Source organism: Apteryx mantelli, chromosome 2 (assembly GCF_036417845.1).
Source record: "Apteryx mantelli isolate bAptMan1 chromosome 2, bAptMan1.hap1, whole genome shotgun sequence".
NCBI classification, from domain to species: domain Eukaryota; kingdom Metazoa; phylum Chordata; class Aves; order Apterygiformes; family Apterygidae; genus Apteryx; species Apteryx mantelli.
Genome location: NC_089979.1, coordinates 223,267 through 240,394, shown reverse-complemented (window position 1 = coordinate 240,394; position 17,128 = coordinate 223,267). Strand labels below are relative to the sequence as shown.

General features: G+C 59.4%; 1 protein-coding gene across 3 annotated transcripts in view; it reads left to right on the top strand.

Annotated features, from left to right (window-relative positions):
- The window catches only part of SCRIB (scribble planar cell polarity protein), a 158,918-nt gene that overhangs the window by 102,304 nt on the left and 39,486 nt on the right, over nucleotides 1-17,128 (top strand). For all 3 annotated transcript variants that reach the window (XM_067290034.1, XM_067290035.1, XM_067290033.1), the window contains one exon: nucleotides 525-632. In XM_067290034.1, coding sequence (XP_067146135.1) covers nucleotides 525-632 — 108 coding nt within the window. The remainder of the gene's footprint in view (nucleotides 1-524; nucleotides 633-17,128) is intronic.

The following is a 17,128-nucleotide window of genomic DNA, read 5'->3' as shown; positions in this document are numbered from 1 at the left end:
TGAGGAAGATCCCTCTATCAGAAATGGCCAGATGAGGCTTATCTTTCATGCTGTATTAACTTAAATCTGCCTTGTTCAGCCCTAAGTAGGGATCAGAGTAAAGTATCAAGAGCTCCCCTATTCCAGCCCCAAAGTTCATTGATTCAAGATACATGCTGGTTGAATGGGGAAAAAATCCTTGAGGAACAGGACAGCAATGTGGCCCCTTCACCAGGAGGTCAACCACAAAATTCTGGTCAGGTCATTGATGATCTGTACCACCAGAACTGTCATTCCTCCTCTATCCAAGCAAAAAAACAGGTGTTTGAGTACTTTGGAGATGCATGTGCTGCTCTGTATAGCATGCAAACAATATGCTGCTCACAAGGCTGCTCACAACCTCGCAAGGCTTCAGGAACTGTCCCTTACATATTCCATTCTTCAGGCTTTGCAGGCTGATGATTGTGCTGTGTTTCCCCCATGTTCTCTCTTTTTTTTTTTATGACATCTGTGGTTATTTTTACATTTTATCTTTATCCCTGTAGCCAAAGCCACCTTCACCCCCCTCTCCTGACGAGATCCCAATCAATGTCAAGCAAGCATACAAGACCTTTGCAGCAGTGCCCCTGTCACACCCTCTGCTTGAGACACAGGTAACTAGTGGTGGCTGGGTGGAATGTTGCACCAGCAGTGGAGCGGACAGAAGACTGAGCATTGAGGGTGAGCAAGGGAAGTAGAAGGGTAGGAAGGAGGTAGTGTTTTGTTTCCTCCAAAGAAAGCTGCCATGAGAGCGACATATTGAGGTCCCTTGGAACTTGGGAGTCTACTCAAGTTGCAGATGGTCACCCTGCAGAGTCCTATCAATAAATATTTTAAGTTCTGAAAGCTAATCGAATTTCATGTCCCTGTTAGTCCTCCAGGACTGTTATGCTGTTGCGTAAACTTCCTACCCTGATATATAGAAACTGTCTGAAATTCCAGGCTCCAAGGCCAGGCTATACCTATTCTGGGGACTTTTTGGTCAACTTTTGCTCTTTAACTTAATAAGAATTATCCTTCTCCTCCCCTTCCTCCCTCCAACTATTTGAATAGAACCATTTAGGCTAGATGAGACCTCTGGAGGTCATCTGCTCCAGTCCTCCATGCAAAACAGGGCCACCTTATGAAGTTGTATCAGGTTGCTCAGGCTCGGTCCAGCTGAGTTTTGAATGTCTCCAGAAATGGAGATTCTGTGGTCTCTGTGGACAACCTCTTTTAGTGTCTGACCACCACTGCTGTGAAGAGTTTTCTCCATATATTTTATCAGAATTTCCTTTGCTGCAACTTGTGGCTGTTACCTCTCACCTCTGAGAAGAGTCTGACCTCATGCTCTCTGTAACCACCCCCCCCCCCCCCCCAGGTAGCTGGAGACAGAAATTAATTTCCCTCCCCACCCTACCCAGCTTCCTCTTCTCCAGGCTGAACAAGCAGGGTTTTTTGAGCTTCTTTTCATACCTCATGTGCTCCAGCCCCCTAGGGTCGTTTGATCTTGATGGTCCTCCACTGCACTTGCTACAGTTTGTTAGTATCATTCTTCTACTGGGGAGCCCCAAACTGGACACAGCACTCCAAATGTAGTTTCATAAGTGCCAGAGAGGAGAAGGATTGCTTTCCTGGACCTGCTGGCTGCCCTCTAGCAGCTCAGTATGCGGCCAGCCCTCATTCTGCAAAGGCATAGTGCTGACCTGTGTTCAGCTTGCTGTTGATGCATCACCCACCCTGTCTTTCCTGCCTGTCCTTCCTTAAGAGCTTGTATCCATCCATGGCAGCACTCCAGTTACGCAAGCTCTCTGAAGCTGTCTGTTTATGGAAATTCATACCATTACTTCATTTACTACATTAAAGAAGCAAAACACTGCCTCCTTCGTCTCCTTATGTTTGAAAAGACCTTCTGTTCCCTTGATCACCTTACTAGCTTTTCTCTTCACTTTTCCTGTCTGAATGCTCTTTCTGGCACATCTTCGATGCAAATGAGAATGCCTATTTCAGAGAAGATTTCATTCTACTGTAGTATTGTTTTTCTTTCTTTCTTTTTCTTTCTTTCTTTCTTAATCTTCATTGACAATAACTTTCCTTATCTGTCGGTGGGTCACTCTCATCCTTTTCATAGTCATGCTGTACTGGGAGCTAAGGTTAGTCTGCAGTGACTTGCGATGGCAGCTTTGTGTTCTATCTAAGGTAACCCTGTCCTCCTCCTGTCTGCCTTGTCCTGCACCGGTGCTCATCTGGCCTTCTGTTGAGCTGGTTTGATAAATTAAAATGGCTGACAACTCTTTGTTTGTTTACTTTTTGAAGGGTTGATTTTTTGGCCTTTTTAAATATAGACTGATTTACTCAGAGTTAGATGACTGGCAGCAGAAGCTCAGGGAAGCCATTGGGATCTGCCTGTCCTGGCATTAGCCCACCCACCAAATGAGCCAAGTTTGTGAATCAGATTGCACCTTCTACCTGGAGGGTTTCTTCTTCTTCTTAAACCGGAATACAGCATCTGGAGACTAAGAAACAATTACTGATCATGAAGTATATCACCTTATATTTTGCAGTATTAAATTCAATTCTGTTCATCCTCCTCAAATCAACCTATTCTTCCATGGTGATATTCCAAACCTTTTCAATTTTTATACTGCTTGTCCTCATTCACTAGAGGGGGATGAATGAAATAACTTCCAGAGGATTCTGTAAACTCTGCATTTGTCTTCTGGCCTTTGTTATTCACAAGTTTTATTCATGCCTTTCTGGTTTCAGAGTCAAATTCGGTAATGAAAATGTTAAGCAAGGTTGGTCCCAAGACTGATCTTCAAAGTCTCAGACAAATCTATGTACTTCCTTTGTTTCAAAAAATTATTTATCTTATCAAAGAAGGATATTTTAGATTAATCCTGATCTCACCTTTTTAAACTCTTTTTCATTTACTTCCATTTTAATTATTTGCATCCTTGAATATTTATCATAGAGCTTTGTTCACTGTTGAGATTGAACAGACTAATTGGTTGGTTGCTCAGATTATTTTCCCTCCTTGACTTCAAGAAAATGCTAGCTTTTTTTTAGTCATAACCTGCCACCCAATTAAACAAGTCAATTAAAAGTCCTTGCTGGTTGGACTTGCAGTTTCACAAGTCATTTCATTCATAATTCTTGGATATTGATTATATTGTCCCTGCAGGTGAGTGTATTGAGCTCTTTCAGGTTTTCTCCTGTGTTAGCAGCAATAATTTCTATTTCCTGGCACTCTTTTCTTAGCTTGCAGCCTTCCCCCCCCCCCCCCCCCCCCGGTATCATGCTTCTTCTACAAAATTAAACTTAGTTTTTGGATTGCGTTTGGATAGAGCTGAAATTGAAGGTAGTCTGCTTACTGTTTTCTTGTGGCTTGTTTTCAGTTATATAGTTTAAAAAAACTGTTTCTTATTTTTTAATTATTTTTGACAGTTCTCATTTTATCCTTATCATTTCTGATTTCTAATTTACGATAGATTTCATTGATCAATTTCTTTTTCTGGTCCCTGTAGTTCTTCCAATATTCTAGATTTTATTCTATTAAATATGGATTTAATTTTTCCCTGACAGTGTTTCCACTTCTTTGAGGTAAATTTTGGGTAGTTGTTGCATCTGTGATTGTAAGAAATCCTAAGGCTTCTCCATCTTAAGCTGAGCCTTTGGCTCCAGTTTATTTCACTTAACTATTTCCCCATATTATTCAATTTCTGCACTTTTAAAATTGAATTTTTTTATTTATTTAACCCTTAATTTAAGTTAAATCCTCATTACTCACGATAGCCAAATCTAAAGTGGGTCTAACCCTAACCCTGGTAGACCAGAGGGCTGTGCTGCCATTCAGAAGGACCTCAGCAGGCTGGAGAGATGGGCAGGGAGGAACCTCCTGAAGTTCAACAAAGGGAAGTGCAGGGTCCTAACTCCTAGGGAGGAATAACCCCATGCACCAGTACAGGTTGGGGGCTGACCTGCTGGAAAGCAGCTCTGCGGAAAAGGACCTGGGAGTCCTGGACAACAACAAGCTGATCATGAGGCAGCAATGTGGCCTTGTGGCCAAGAAGGCCAATGGTATCCTGGGCTGCATTAGGAAGAGCGTTGCCAGCAGGTGGAGGGAGGTGATGCTCCCCCTCTACTCAGCCCTGCTGAGGCCACATCTGCACTACTGTGTGCAGTTCTGGGCTGCCCAGTACAAGAGAGACATGGAGCTACTGGAGTGAGTCCAGCGGAGGGCTGCTAAGATAGTGAAGGGGCTGGAGCATCTCTCATATGAGGAAAGGCTGAGAGGGCTGGGATTCTTCAGCCTGCAGAAGAGAAGCCTGAGGCGGGGATCTTATCACCATGTACAAGTATCTGAAGGGAGGGTGTCAAGAGGATAGGGCCAGGCTCGTTTCAGTGGTGCCCAGTGACAGGACGCGAGGCAACGGGCACAAACTGCAACACAGGAAGTTCCATCTGAACATGAGGAAAAACTTCTTCACTGCGAGGGTGACAGGGCACTGGAACAGGTTGCCCAGAGAGGTTGTGCAGCCTCCATCCTTGGACATATTCAAAAGCCGTCTGGACAGGGTCCTGGGCAATGTGCTCTAGGTGACCCTACTTGAGCAGGGGGGTTGGACTAGATGATCTTTAAAGGTCCCTTCCAACCTCAGCCCTTCTCTGGCTCTGCCTCTCTCGCTCTGGCTCAGTCTCCGTCTCCAGCGAGCGCTTCTCTCGGTCTCTCTCTCTCACTCTCTGTCGCACGTCCCCCCCCCACACTCTCTGTGGCGCGTGCCCTCTCTGTCTCTCTCTCTCTGTGGCGCGTGCCCTCTCTGTCTCTCTCTCTCTGTGGCGCGTGCCCTCTCTGTCCCTCTCTCTCTCTGTGGCGCGTGCCCTCTCTGTCCCTCTCTCTCTCTGTGGCGCGTGCCCTCTCTGTCCCTCTCTCTCTGTGGCGCGTGCCCTCTCTGTCCCTCTCTCTCTCTGTGGCGCGTGCCCGTTCTGTCCCTCTCTCTCTGTGGCGCGTGCCCTCTCTGTCTCTCTCTCTGTGGCGCGTGCCCTCTCTGTCCCTGTCTCTCTGTGGCGCGTGCCCTCTCTGTCCCTCTCTCTCTCTGTGGCGCGTGCCCTCTCTGTCCCCCTCTCTCTGTGGCGCGTGCCCTCTCTGTCCCCCTCTCTCTCTCTGTGGCGCGTGCCCTCTCTGTCTCTCTCTCTCTGTGGCGCGTGCCCTCTCTGTCTCTCTCTCTCTGTGGCGCGTGCCCTCTCTGTCCCTCTCTCTCTGTGGCGCGTGCCCTCTCTGTCCCCCTCTCTCTGTGGCGCGTGCCCTCTCTGTCCCCCTCTCTCTCTCTGTGGCGCGTGCCCTCTCTGTCCCCCTCTCTCTGTGGCGCGTGCCCTCTCTGTCCCTCTCTCTCTGTGGCGCGTGCCCTCTCTGTCCCCCTCTCTCTGTGGCGCGTGCCCTCTCTGTCCCTCTCTCTCTGTGGCGCGTGCCCTCTCTGTCCCCCTCTCTCTGTGGCGCGTGCCCTCTCTGTCCCCCTCTCTCTCTCTGTGGCGCGTGCCCTCTCTGTCCCCCTCTCTCTGTGGCGCGTGCCCTCTCTGTCCCCCTCTCTCTGTGGCGCGTGCCCTCTCTGTCCCTCTCTCTCTGTGGCGCGTGCCCTCTCTGTCCCTCTCTCTCTCTCTGTGGCGCGTGTCCTCTCTGTCTCTCTCTCTCTGTGGCGCGTGCCCTCTCTGTCTCTCTCTCTCTGTGGCGCGTGCCCTCTCTGTCCCCCTCTCTCTGTGGCGCGTGCCCTCTCTGTCCCCCTCTCTCTGTGGCGCGTGCCCTCTCTGTCTCTCTCTCTCTGTGGCGCGTGCCCTCTCTGTCCCCCTCTCTCTGTGGCGCGTGCCCTCTCTGTCTGTCTCTCTCTCTGTGGCGCGTGCCCTCTCTGTCCCTCTCTCTCTGTGGCGCGTGCCCTCTCTGTCCCTGTCTCTCTCTGTGGCGCGTGCCCTCTCTGTCTCTCTCTCTCTGTGGCGTGTGCCCTCTCTGTCCCCTCTCTCTCTGTGGCGCGTGCCCTCTCTGTCCCCCTCTCTCTGTGGCGCGTGCCCTCTCTGTCCCCCTCTCTCTCTCTGTGGCGCGTGCCCTCTCTGTCCCCCTCTCTCTGTGGCGCGTGCCCTCTCTGTCCCCCTCTCTCTGTGGCGCGTGCCCTCTCTGTCTCTCTCTCTCTGTGGCGCGTGCCCTCTCTGTCTCTCTCTCTCTGTGGCGCGTGCCCTCTCTGTCCCCCTCTCTCTGTGGCGCGTGCCCTCTCTGTCTGTCTCTCTCTCTGTGGCGCGTGCCCTCTCTGTCCCTCTCTCTCTGTGGCGCGTGCCCTCTCTGTCCCTCTCTCTCTCTGTGGCGCGTGCCCTCTCTGTCCCCCTCTCTCTGTGGCGCGTGCCCTCTCTGTCCCTCTCTCTCTGTGGCGCGTGCCCTCTCTGTCCCCCTCTCTCTCTCTGTGGCGCGTGCCCTCTCTGTCCCCCTCTCTCTCTCTGTGGCGCGTGCCCTCTCTGTCCCTCTCTCTCTGTGGCGCGTGCCCTCTCTGTCCCCCTCTCTCTGTGGCGCGTGCCCTCTCTGTCCCTCTCTCTCTCTCTGTGGCGCGTGCCCTCTCTGTCCCCCTCTCTCTCTCTGTGGCGCGTGCCCTCTCTGTCTCTCTCTCTCTCTCTGTGGCGCGTGCCCTCTCTGTCTCTCTCTCTCTCTCTGTGGCGCGTGCCCTCTCTGTCCCCCTCTCTCTGTGGCGCGTGCCCTCTCTGTCCCTCTCTCTCTCTCTGTGGCGCGTGCCCTCTCTGTCCCCCTCTCTCTCTCTGTGGCGCGTGCCCTCTCTGTCCCCCTCTCTCTCTCTGTGGCGCGTGCCCTCTCTGTCCCTCTCTCTCTCTCTGTGGCGCGTGCCCTCTCTGTCCCTCTCTCTCTCTCTGTGGCGCGTGCCCTCTCTGTCCTCCTCTCTCTCTCTGTGGCGCGTGCCCTCTCTGTCCCCCTCTCTCTCTCTGTGGCGCGTGCCCTCTCTGTCCCTCTCTCTCTCTCTGTGGCGCGTGCCCTCTCTGTCCCTCTCTCTCTCTCTGTGGCGCGTGCCCTCTCTGTCCCCCTCTCTCTCTCTGTGGCGCGTGCCCTCTCTGTCCCCCTCTCTCTCTCTGTGGCGCGTTGCCCTCTCTGTCTCTCTCTCTCTCTCTGTGGCGCGTGCCCTCTCTGTCCCTCTCTCTCTCTCTGTGGTGCGTGCCCTCTCTGTCCCCCTCTCTCTCTCTGTGGCGCGTGCCCTCTCTGTCCCTCTCTCTCTGTGGCGCGTGCCCTCTCTGTCCCTCTCTCTCTGTGGCGCGTGCCCTCTCTGTCCCCCTCTCTCTGTGGCGCGTGCCCTCTCTGTCTCTCTCTCTCTGTGGCGCGTGCCCTCTCTGTCTCTCTCTCTCTGTGGCGCGTGCCCTCTCTGTCTCTCTCTCTCTCTGTGGCGCGTGCCCTCTCTGTCTCTCTCTCTCTGTGGCGCGTGCCCCTCTCTGTCCCTGTCTCTCTCTGTGGCGCGTGCCCTCTCTGTCCCTCTCTCTCTGTGGCGCGTGCCCTCTCTGTCCCTCTCTCTCTGTGGCGCGTGCCCTCTCTGTCCCCCTCTCTCTGTGGCGCGTGCCCTCTCTGTCTCTCTCTCTCTGTGGCGCGTGCCCTCTCTGTCTCTCTCTCTCTGTGGCGCGTGCCCTCTCTGTCTCTCTCTCTCTCTGTGGCGCGTGCCCTCTCTGTCTCTCTCTCTCTGTGGCGCGTGCCCTCTCTGTCCCCCTCTCTCTGTGGCGCGTGCCCTCTCTGTCCCCCTCTCTCTGTGGCGCGTGCCCTCTCTGTCCCCCTCTCTCTGTGGCGCGTGCCCTCTCTGTCTCTCTCTCTCTGTGGCGCGTGCCCTCTCTGTCTCTCTCTCTCTGTGGCGCGTGCCCTCTCTGTCCCCCCTCTCTCTCTCTGTGGCGCGTGCCCTCTCTGTCCCCCTCTCTCTCTCTGTGGCGCGTGCCCTCTCTGTCCCCCTCTCTCTGTGGCGCGTGCCCTCTCTGTCCCCCTCTCTCTGTGGCGCGTCCCCTCTCTGTCCCCCTCTCTCTGTGGCGCGTGCCCTCTCTGTCCCCCTCTCTCTGTGGCGCGTGCCCTCTCTGTCTGTCTCTCTCTCTGTGGCGCGTGCCCTCTCTGTCCCTCTCTCTCTGTGGCGCGTGCCCTCTCTGTCCCTCTCTCTCTCTGTGGCGCGTGCCCTCTCTGTCCCCCTCTCTCTGTGGCGCGTGCCCTCTCTGTCTGTCTCTCTCTCTGTGGCGCGTGCCCTCTCTGTCCCTCTCTCTCTGTGGCGCGTGCCCTCTCTGTCCCCCTCTCTCTCTCTGTGGCGCGTGCCCTCTCTGTCCCTCTCTCTCTGTGGCGCGTGCCCTCTCTGTCCCCCTCTCTCTCTCTGTGGCGCGTGCCCCTCTCTGTCCCCCTCTCTCTCTCTGTGGCGCGTGCCCTCTCTGTCCCCCTCTCTCTCTCTGTGGCGCGTGCCCTCTCTGTCCCTCTCTCTCTCTCTGTGGCGCGTGCCCTCTCTGTCCCTCTCTCTCTCTCTGTGGCGCGTGCCCTCTCTGTCCCCCTCTCTCTCTCTGTGGCGCGTGCCCTCTCTGTCCCCCTCTCTCTCTCTGTGGCGCGTGCCCTCTCTGTCCCCCTCTCTCTCTCTGTGGCGCGTGCCCTCTCTGTCCCTCTCTCTCTCTCTGTGGCGCGTGCCCTCTCTGTCCCTCTCTCTCTCTCTGTGGCGCGTGCCCTCTCTGTCCCCCTCTCTCTCTCTGTGGCGCGTGCCCTCTCTGTCCCCCTCTCTCTCTCTGTGGCGCGTGCCCTCTCTGTCCCTCTCTCTCTGTGGCGCGTGCCCTCTCTGTCCCTCTCTCTCTGTGGCGCGTGCCCTCTCTGTCCCCCTCTCTCTGTGGCGCGTGCCCTCTCTGTCTCTCTCTCTCTGTGGCGCGTGCCCTCTCTGTCTCTCTCTCTCTGTGGCGCGTGCCCTCTCTGTCTCTCTCTCTCTCTGTGGCGCGTGCCCTCTCTGTCTCTCTCTCTCTGTGGCGCGTGCCCTCTCTGTCCCTGTCTCTCTCTGTGGCGCGTGCCCTCTCTGTCCCTCTCTCTCTGTGGCGCGTGCCCTCTCTGTCCCTCTCTCTCTGTGGCGCGTGCCCTCTCTGTCCCCCTCTCTCTGTGGCGCGTGCCCTCTCTGTCTCTCTCTCTCTGTGGCGCGTGCCCTCTCTGTCTCTCTCTCTCTGTGGCGCGTGCCCTCTCTGTCTCTCTCTCTCTCTGTGGCGCGTGCCCTCTCTGTCTCTCTCTCTCTGTGGCGCGTGCCCTCTCTGTCCCCCTCTCTCTGTGGCGCGTGCCCTCTCTGTCCCCCTCTCTCTGTGGCGCGTGCCCTCTCTGTCCCCCTCTCTCTGTGGCGCGTGCCCTCTCTGTCTCTCTCTCTCTGTGGCGCGTGCCCTCTCTGTCTCTCTCTCTCTGTGGCGCGTGCCCTCTCTGTCCCCCTCTCTCTCTCTGTGGCGCGTGCCCTCTCTGTCCCCCTCTCTCTCTCTGTGGCGCGTGCCCTCTCTGTCCCCCTCTCTCTGTGGCGCGTGCCCTCTCTGTCCCCCTCTCTCTGTGGCGCGTCCCCTCTCTGTCCCCCTCTCTCTGTGGCGCGTGCCCTCTCTGTCCCCCTCTCTCTGTGGCGCGTGCCCTCTCTGTCTGTCTCTCTCTCTGTGGCGCGTGCCCTCTCTGTCCCTCTCTCTCTGTGGCGCGTGCCCTCTCTGTCCCTCTCTCTCTCTGTGGCGCGTGCCCTCTCTGTCCCCCTCTCTCTGTGGCGCGTGCCCTCTCTGTCTGTCCTCTCTCTCTGTGGCGCGTGCCCTCTCTGTCCCTCTCTCTCTGTGGCGCGTGCCCTCTCTGTCCCCCTCTCTCTCTCTGTGGCGCGTGCCCTCTCTGTCCCCTCTCTCTCTGTGGCGCGTGCCCCTCTCTGTCCCCCTCTCTCTCTCTGTGGCGCGTGCCCTCTCTGTCCCCCTCTCTCTCTCTGTGGCGCGTGCCCTCTCTGTCCCCTCTCTCTCTCTGTGGCGCGTGCCCTCTCTGTCCCTCTCTCTCTCTCTGTGGCGCGTGCCCTCTCTGTCCCTCTCTCTCTCTCTGTGGCGCGTGCCCTCTCTGTCCCCCTCTCTCTCTCTGTGGCGCGTGCCCTCTCTGTCCCCCTCTCTCTCTCTGTGGCGCGTGCCCTCTCTGTCCCCCTCTCTCTCTCTGTGGCGCGTGCCCTCTCTGTCCCTCTCTCTCTCTCTGTGGCGCGTGCCCTCTCTGTCCCTCTCTCTCTCTCTGTGGCGCGTGCCCTCTCTGTCCCCCTCTCTCTCTCTGTGGCGCGTGCCCTCTCTGTCCCCCTCTCTCTCTCTGTGGCGCGTGCCCTCTCTGTCCCTCTCTCTCTCTCTGTGGCGCGTGCCCTCTCTGTCCCCTCTCTCTCTCTCTGTGGCGCGTGCCCTCTCTGTCCCCCTCTCTCTCTCTGTGGCGCGTGCCCTCTCTGTCCCCCTCTCTCTCTCTGTGGCGCGTGCCCTCTCTGTCTCTCTCTCTCTCTCTGTGGCGCGTGCCCTCTCTGTCTCCCCTCTCTCTCTCTGTGGCGCGTGCCCTCTCTGTCCCCCTCTCTCTCTCTGTGGCGCGTGCCCTCTCTGTCCCCCTCTCTCTCTCTGTGGCGCGTGCCCTCTCTGTCCCTCTCTCTCTCTGTGGCGCGTGCCCTCTCTGTCCCCCTCTCTCTCTCTGTGGCGCGTGCCCTCTCTGTCCCCTCTCTCTCTCTGTGGCGCGTGCCCTCTCTGTCCCCCTCTCTCTCTCTGTGGCGCGTGCCCTCTCTGTCCCTCTCTCTCTCTCTGTGGCGCGTGCCCTCTCTGTCCCCTCTCTCTCTCTGTGGCGCGTGCCCTCTCTGTCCCCCTCTCTCTCTCTGTGGCGCGTGCCCTCTCTGTCCCCTCTCTCTCTCTGTGGCGCGTGCCCTCTCTGTCCCCCTCTCTCTCTCTGTGGCGCGTGCCCTCTCTGTCCCTCTCTCTCTCTCTGTGGCGCGTGCCCTCTCTGTCCCCCTCTCTCTCTCTGTGGCGCGTGCCCTCTCTGTCCCCCTCTCTCTCTCTGTGGCGCGTGCCCTCTCTGTCCCCCTCTCTCTCTCTGTGGCGCGTGCCCTCTCTGTCCCCTCTCTCTCTCTGTGGCCGTGCCCTCTCTGTCCCTCTCTCTCTCTCTGTGGCGCGTGCCCTCTCTGTCCCCTCTCTCTCTCTGTGGCGCGTGCCCTCTCTGTCCCCCTCTCTCTCTCTGTGGCGCGTGCCCTCTCTGTCTCTCTCTCTCTCTCTGTGGCGCGTGCCCTCTCTGTCCTCTCTCTCTCTCTGTGGCGCGTGCCCTCTCTGTCCCTCTCTCTCTCTCTGTGGTGCGTGCCCTCTCTGTCCCCCTCTCTCTCTGTGGCGCGTGCCCTCTCTGTCCCTCTCTCTCTGTGGCGCGTGCCCTCTCTGTCCCCCTCTCTCTCTCTGTGGCGCGTGCCCTCTCTGTCCCCCTCTCTCTCTCTGTGGCGCGTGCCCTCTCTGTCCCCCTCTCTCTCTCTGTGGCGCGTGCCCTCTCTGTCCCCCTCTCTCTCTCTGTGGCGCGTGCCCTCTCTGTCCCCTCTCTCTCTCTGTGGCGCGTGCCCTCTCTGTCCTCTCTCTCTCTCTGTGGCGCGTGCCCTCTCTGTCCCTCTCTCTCTCTCTGTGGCGCGTGCCCTCTCTGTCCCCTCTCTCTCTCTGTGGCGCGTGCCCTCTCTGTCCCCTCTCTCTCTCTGTGGCGCGTGCCCTCTCTGTCCCCCTCTCTCTCTCTGTGGCGCGTGCCCTCTCTGTCCCCTCTCTCTCTCTGTGGCGCGTGCCCTCTCTGTCCCCCTCTCTCTCTCTGTGGCGCGTGCCCTCTCTGTCCCCCTCTCTCTGTGGCGCGTGCCCTCTCTGTCCCCTCTCTCTCTCTGTGGCGCGTGCCCTCTCTGTCCCCCTCTCTCTCTCTGTGGCGCGTGCCCTCTCTGTCCCCTCTCTCTCTCTGTGGCGCGTGCCCTCTCTCTCTCTCTCTCTCTCTGTGGCGCGTGCCCTCTCTGTCCCTCTCTCTCTGTGGCGCGTGCCCTCTCTGTCCCTCTCTCTCTGTGGCGCGTGCCCTCTCTGTCCCCTCTCTCTCTGTGGCGCGTGCCCTCTCTCTCTCTCTCTCTCTGTGGCGCGTGCCCTCTCTGTCTCTCTCTCTCTGTGGCGCGTGCCCTCTCTGTCTCTCTCTCTCTGTGGCGCGTGCCCTCTCTGTCTCTCTCTCTCTGTGGCGCGTGCCCTCTCTGTCCCTCTCTCTCTGTGGCGCGTGCCCTCTCTGTCCCTCTCTCTCTGTGGCGCGTGCCCTCTCTGTCCCTGTCTCTCTCTGTGGCGCGTGCCCTCTCTGTCCCTCTCTCTCTGTGGCGCGTGCCCTCTCTGTCCCTCTCTCTCTGTGGCGCGTGCCCTCTCTGTCCCTCTCTCTCTGTGGCGCGTGCCCTCTCTGTCCCCCTCTCTCTGTGGCGCGTGCCCTCTCTGTCTCTCTCTCTCTGTGGCGCGTGCCCTCTCTGTCCCTCTCTCTCTCTCTGTGGCGCGTGCCCTCTCTGTCCCTGCTCTCTCTCTGTGGCGCGTGCCCTCTCTGTCTCTCTCTCTCTGTGGCGCGTGCCCTCTCTGTCCTCTCTCTCTCTGTGGCGCGTGCCCTCTCTGTCCTCTCTCTCTCTGTGGCGCGTGCCCTCTCTGTCTCTCTCTCTCTCTGTGGCGCGTGCCCTCTCTGTCTCCCTCTCTCTCTGTGGCGCGTGCCCTCTCTGTCTCTCTCTCTCTGTGGTGCGTGCCCTCTCTGTCCTCTCTCTCTCTGTGGCGCGTGCCCTCTCTGTCCCTGTCTCTCTCTGTGGCGCGTGCCCTCTCTGTCCCCTCTCTCTCTGTGGCGCGTGCCCTCTCTGTCCCTCTCTCTCTGTGGCGCGTGCCCTCTCTGTCCCTCTCTCTCTGTGGCGCGTGCCCTCTCTGTCTCTCTCTCTCTGTGGCGCGTGCCCTCTCTGTCCCTCTCTCTCTCTGTGGCGCGTGCCCTCTCTGTCTCTCTCTCTCTGTGGCGCGTGCCCTCTCTGTCTCTCTCTCTCTGTGGCGCGTGCCCTCTCTCTCTCTCTCTCTCTGTGGCGCGTGCCCTCTCTGTCCCCTCTCTCTCTCTGTGGCGCGTGCCCTCTCTGTCCCCTCTCTCTCTCTGTGGCGCGTGCCCTCTCTGTCCCTGTCTCTCTCTGTGGCGCGTGCCCTCTCTGTCCCCTCTCTCTCTGTGGCGCGTGCCCTCTCTGTCCCCCTCTCTCTGTGGCGCGTGCCCTCTCTCTCTCTCTCTCTCTCTCTGTGGCGCGTGCCCTCTCTGTCCCTCTCTCTCTCTGTGGCGCGTGCCCTCTCTCTCTCTCTCTCTCTCTGTGGCGCGTGCCCTCTCTGTCCCTCTCTCTCTGTGGCTGCGTGCCCCTCTCTGTCCCTCTCTCTCTCTGTGGCGCGTGCCCTCTCTGTCTCTCTCTCTCTGTGGCGCGTGCCCTCTCTGTCCCTCTCTCTCTGTGGCTGCGTGCCCTCTTTGTCCCTCTCTCTCTCTGTGGTGCGTGCCCTCTCTGTCCCTCTCTCTCTGTGGCTGCGTGCCCTCTCTGTCCCTCTCTCTCTCTGTGGCGCGTGCCCTCTCTGTCTCTCTCTCTCTGTGGCGCGTGCCCTCTCTGTCCCTCTCTCTCTGTGGCGCGTGCCCTCTCTGTCCCCTCTCTCTCTCTGTGGCGCGTGCCCTCTCTGTCCCCCTCTCTCTGTGGCGCGTGCCCTCTCTGTCCCTCTCTCTCTCTGTGGCGCGTGCCCTCTCTGTCCCTCTCTCTCTGTGGCGCGTGCCCTCTCTGTCCCCCTCTCTCTCTCTGTGGCGCGTGCCCTCTCTGTCCCTCTCTCTCTGTGGCGCGTGCCCTCTCTGTCCCCCTCTCTCTGTGGCGCGTGCCCTCTCTGTCCCCTCTCTCTCTCTGTGGCGCGTGCCCTCTCTGTCCCTCTCTCTCTGTGGCGCGTGCCCTCTCTGTCCCTCTCTCTCTCTGTGGCGCGTGCCCTCTCTGTCCCGTCTCTCTCTGTGGCGCGTGCCCTCTCTGTCCCCTCTCTCTGTGGCGCGTGCCCTCTCTGTCCCCCTCTCTCTGTGGCGCGTGCCCTCTCTGTCCTCTCTCTCTCTGTGGCGCGTGCCCTCTCTGTCTCTCTCTCTCTGTGGCGCGTGCCCTCTCTGTCCCTCTCTCTCTCTGTGGCGCGTGCCCTCTCTGTCCCCTCTCTCTCTGTGGCGCGTGCCCTCTCTGTCCCCTTCTCTCTCTGTGGCGCGTGCCCTCTCTGTCCCCTCTCTCTCTGTGGCGCGTGCCCTCTCTGTCCCCCTCTCTCTGTGGCGCGTGCCCTCTCTGTCTCTCTCTCTCTGTGGCGCGTGCCCTCTCTGTCCTCTCTCTCTCTGTGGCGCGTGCCCTCTCTGTCCCCTCTCTCTCTCTGTGGCGCGTGCCCTCTCTGTCCCTCTCTCTCTGTGGCGCGTGCCCTCTCTGTCCCCCTCTCTCTGTGGCGCGTGCCCTCTCTGTCCCCTCTCTCTCTCTGTGGCGCGTGCCCTCTCTGTCCCCTCTCTCTCTCTGTGGCGCGTGCCCTCTCTGTCCCCTCTCTCTCTGTGGCGCGTGCCCTCTCTGTCCCCCTCTCTCTGTGGCGCGTGCCCTCTCTGTCCCCTCTCTCTGTGGCGCGTGCCCTCTCTGTCCCTCTCTCTCTGTGGCGCGTGCCCTCTCTGTCCCCCTCTCTCTCTGTGGCGCGTGCCCTCTCTGTCTGTCTCTCTCTGTGGCGCGTGCCCTCTCTGTCCCTCTCTCTCTGTGGCGCGTGCCCTCTCTGTCCCCCTCTCTCTCTCTGTGGCGCGTGCCCTCTCTGTCCCCCTCTCTCTCTGTGGCGCGTGCCCTCTCTGTCCCCTCTCTCTCTCTGTGGCGCGTGCCCTCTCTGTCCCTCTCTCTCTCTGTGGCGCGTGCCCTCTCTGTCCCTCTCTCTCTCTGTGGCGCGTGCCCTCTCTGTCCCTCTCTCTCTGTGGCGCGTGCCCTCTCTGTCCCCCTCTCTCTCTCTGTGGCGCGTGCCCTCTCTGTCCCCTCTCTCTCTCTGTGGCGCGTGCCCTCTCTGTCCCCTCTCTCTCTCTGTGGCGCGTGCCCTCTCTGTCCCTCTCTCTCTCTCTGTGGCGCGTGCCCTCTCTGTCCCCCTCTCTCTCTCTGTGGCGCGTGCCCTCTCTGTCCTCCTCTCTCTCTCTCTGTGGCGCGTGCCCTCTCTGTCCCCCTCTCTCTCTCTGTGGCGCGTGCCCTCTCTGTCCCCTCTCTCTCTCTGTGGCGCGTGCCCTCTCTGTCCCCCTCTCTCTCTCTGTGGCGCGTGCCCTCTCTGTCCCCTCTCTCTCTCTGTGGCGCGTGCCCTCTCTGTCCCCCTCTCTCTCTCTGTGGCGCGTGCCCTCTCTGTCCCTCTCTCTCTCTCTGTGGCGCGTGCCCTCTCTGTCCCCCTCTCTCTCTCTGTGGCGCGTGCCCTCTCTGTCCCCTCTCTCTCTCTGTGGCGCGTGCCCTCTCTGTCCCCTCTCTCTCTCTGTGGCGCGTGCCCTCTCTGTCCCTCTCTCTCTCTCTGTGGCGCGTGCCCTCTCTGTCCTCTCTCTCTCTCTGTGGCGCGTGCCCTCTCTGTCCCTCTCTCTCTCTCTGTGGCGCGTGCCCTCTCTGTCCCCTCTCTCTCTCTGTGGCGCGTGCCCTCTCTGTCCCCCTCTCTCTCTCTGTGGCGCGTGCCCTCTCTGTCCCCTCTCTCTCTGTGGCGCGTGCCCTCTCTGTCCCTCTCTCTCTCTCTGTGGCGCGTGCCCTCTCTGTCCCCCTCTCTCTCTGTGGCGCGTGCCCTCTCTGTCCCTCTCTCTCTGTGGCGCGTGCCCTCTCTGTCCCCTCTCTCTCTCTGTGGCGCGTGCCCTCTCTGTCCCCTCTCTCTCTCTGTGGCGCGTGCCCTCTCTGTCCCCTCTCTCTCTGTGGCGCGTGCCCTCTCTGTCCCTCTCTCTCTCTGTGGCGCGTGCCCTCTCTGTCCCTCTCTCTCTCTGTGGCGCGTGCCCTCTCTGTCCCCTCTCTCTCTCTGTGGCGCGTGCCCTCTCTGTCCCCTCTCTCTCTCTGTGGCGCGTGCCCTCTCTGTCCCCTCTCTCTCTCTGTGGCGCGTGCCCTCTCTGTCCCTCTCTCTCTCTGTGGCGCGTGCCCTCTCTGTCCCTCTCTCTCTCTGTGGCGCGTGCCCTCTCTGTCCTCTCTCTCTCTGTGGCGCGTGCCCTCTCTGTCCCTCTCTCTCTGTGGCGCGTGCCCTCTCTGTCCCTCTCTCTCTGTGGCGCGTGCCCTCTCTGTCCCCTCTCTCTCTCTGTGGCGCGTGCCCTCTCTGTCCCTCTCTCCTCTGTGGCGCGTGCCCTCTCTGTCCTCTCTCTCTCTCTGTGGCGCGTGCCCTCTCTGTCCCTCTCTCTCTCTGTGGCGCGTGCCCTCTCTGTCCCCTCTCTCTCTGTGGCGCGTGCCCTCTCTGTCCCTCTCTCTCTCTGTGGCGCGTGCCCTCTCTGTCCCTCTCTCTCTGTGGCGCGTGCCCTCTCTGTCCCCCTCTCTCTCTCTGTGGCGCGTGCCCTCTCTGTCTCTCTCTCTCTGTGGCGCGTGCCCTCTCTGTCCCTCTCTCTCTCTGTGGCGCGTGCCCTCTCTGTCCCTCCTCTCTCTGTGGCGCGTGCCCTCTCTGTCCCCCTCTCTCTCTGTGGCGCGTGCCCTCTCTGTCCCCTCTCTCTCTCTGTGGCGCGTGCCCTCTCTGTCCCCCTCTCTCTCTGTGGCGCGTGCCCTCTCTGTCCTCTCTCTCTCTGTGGGCGCGTGCCCTCTCTGTCCCTCTCTCTCTCTGTGGCGCGTGCCCTCTCTGTCCCCCTCTCTCTGTGGCGCGTGCCCTCTCTGTCCTCTCTCTCTGTGGCGCGTGCCCTCTCTGTCCCCCTCTCTCTGTGGCGCGTGCCCTCTCTGTCCTCTCTTCTCTGTGGCGCGTGCCCCTCTGTCTTCTCTCTCTCTCTGTGGCGCGTGCCCTCTCTGTCTCTCTCTCTCTCTCTCTGATTGGCGCGTGCCCTCTCTGTCCCCTGTCTCTCTGTGGCGCGTGCACTCTCTGGGTGCCCTCTCTCTCTCTGTGGCGCGTGCCCTCTCTGTCCTCTCTCTCTCTCTGTGTGCGCGTGCCCTCTCTGTCTCGCTCATCGCTA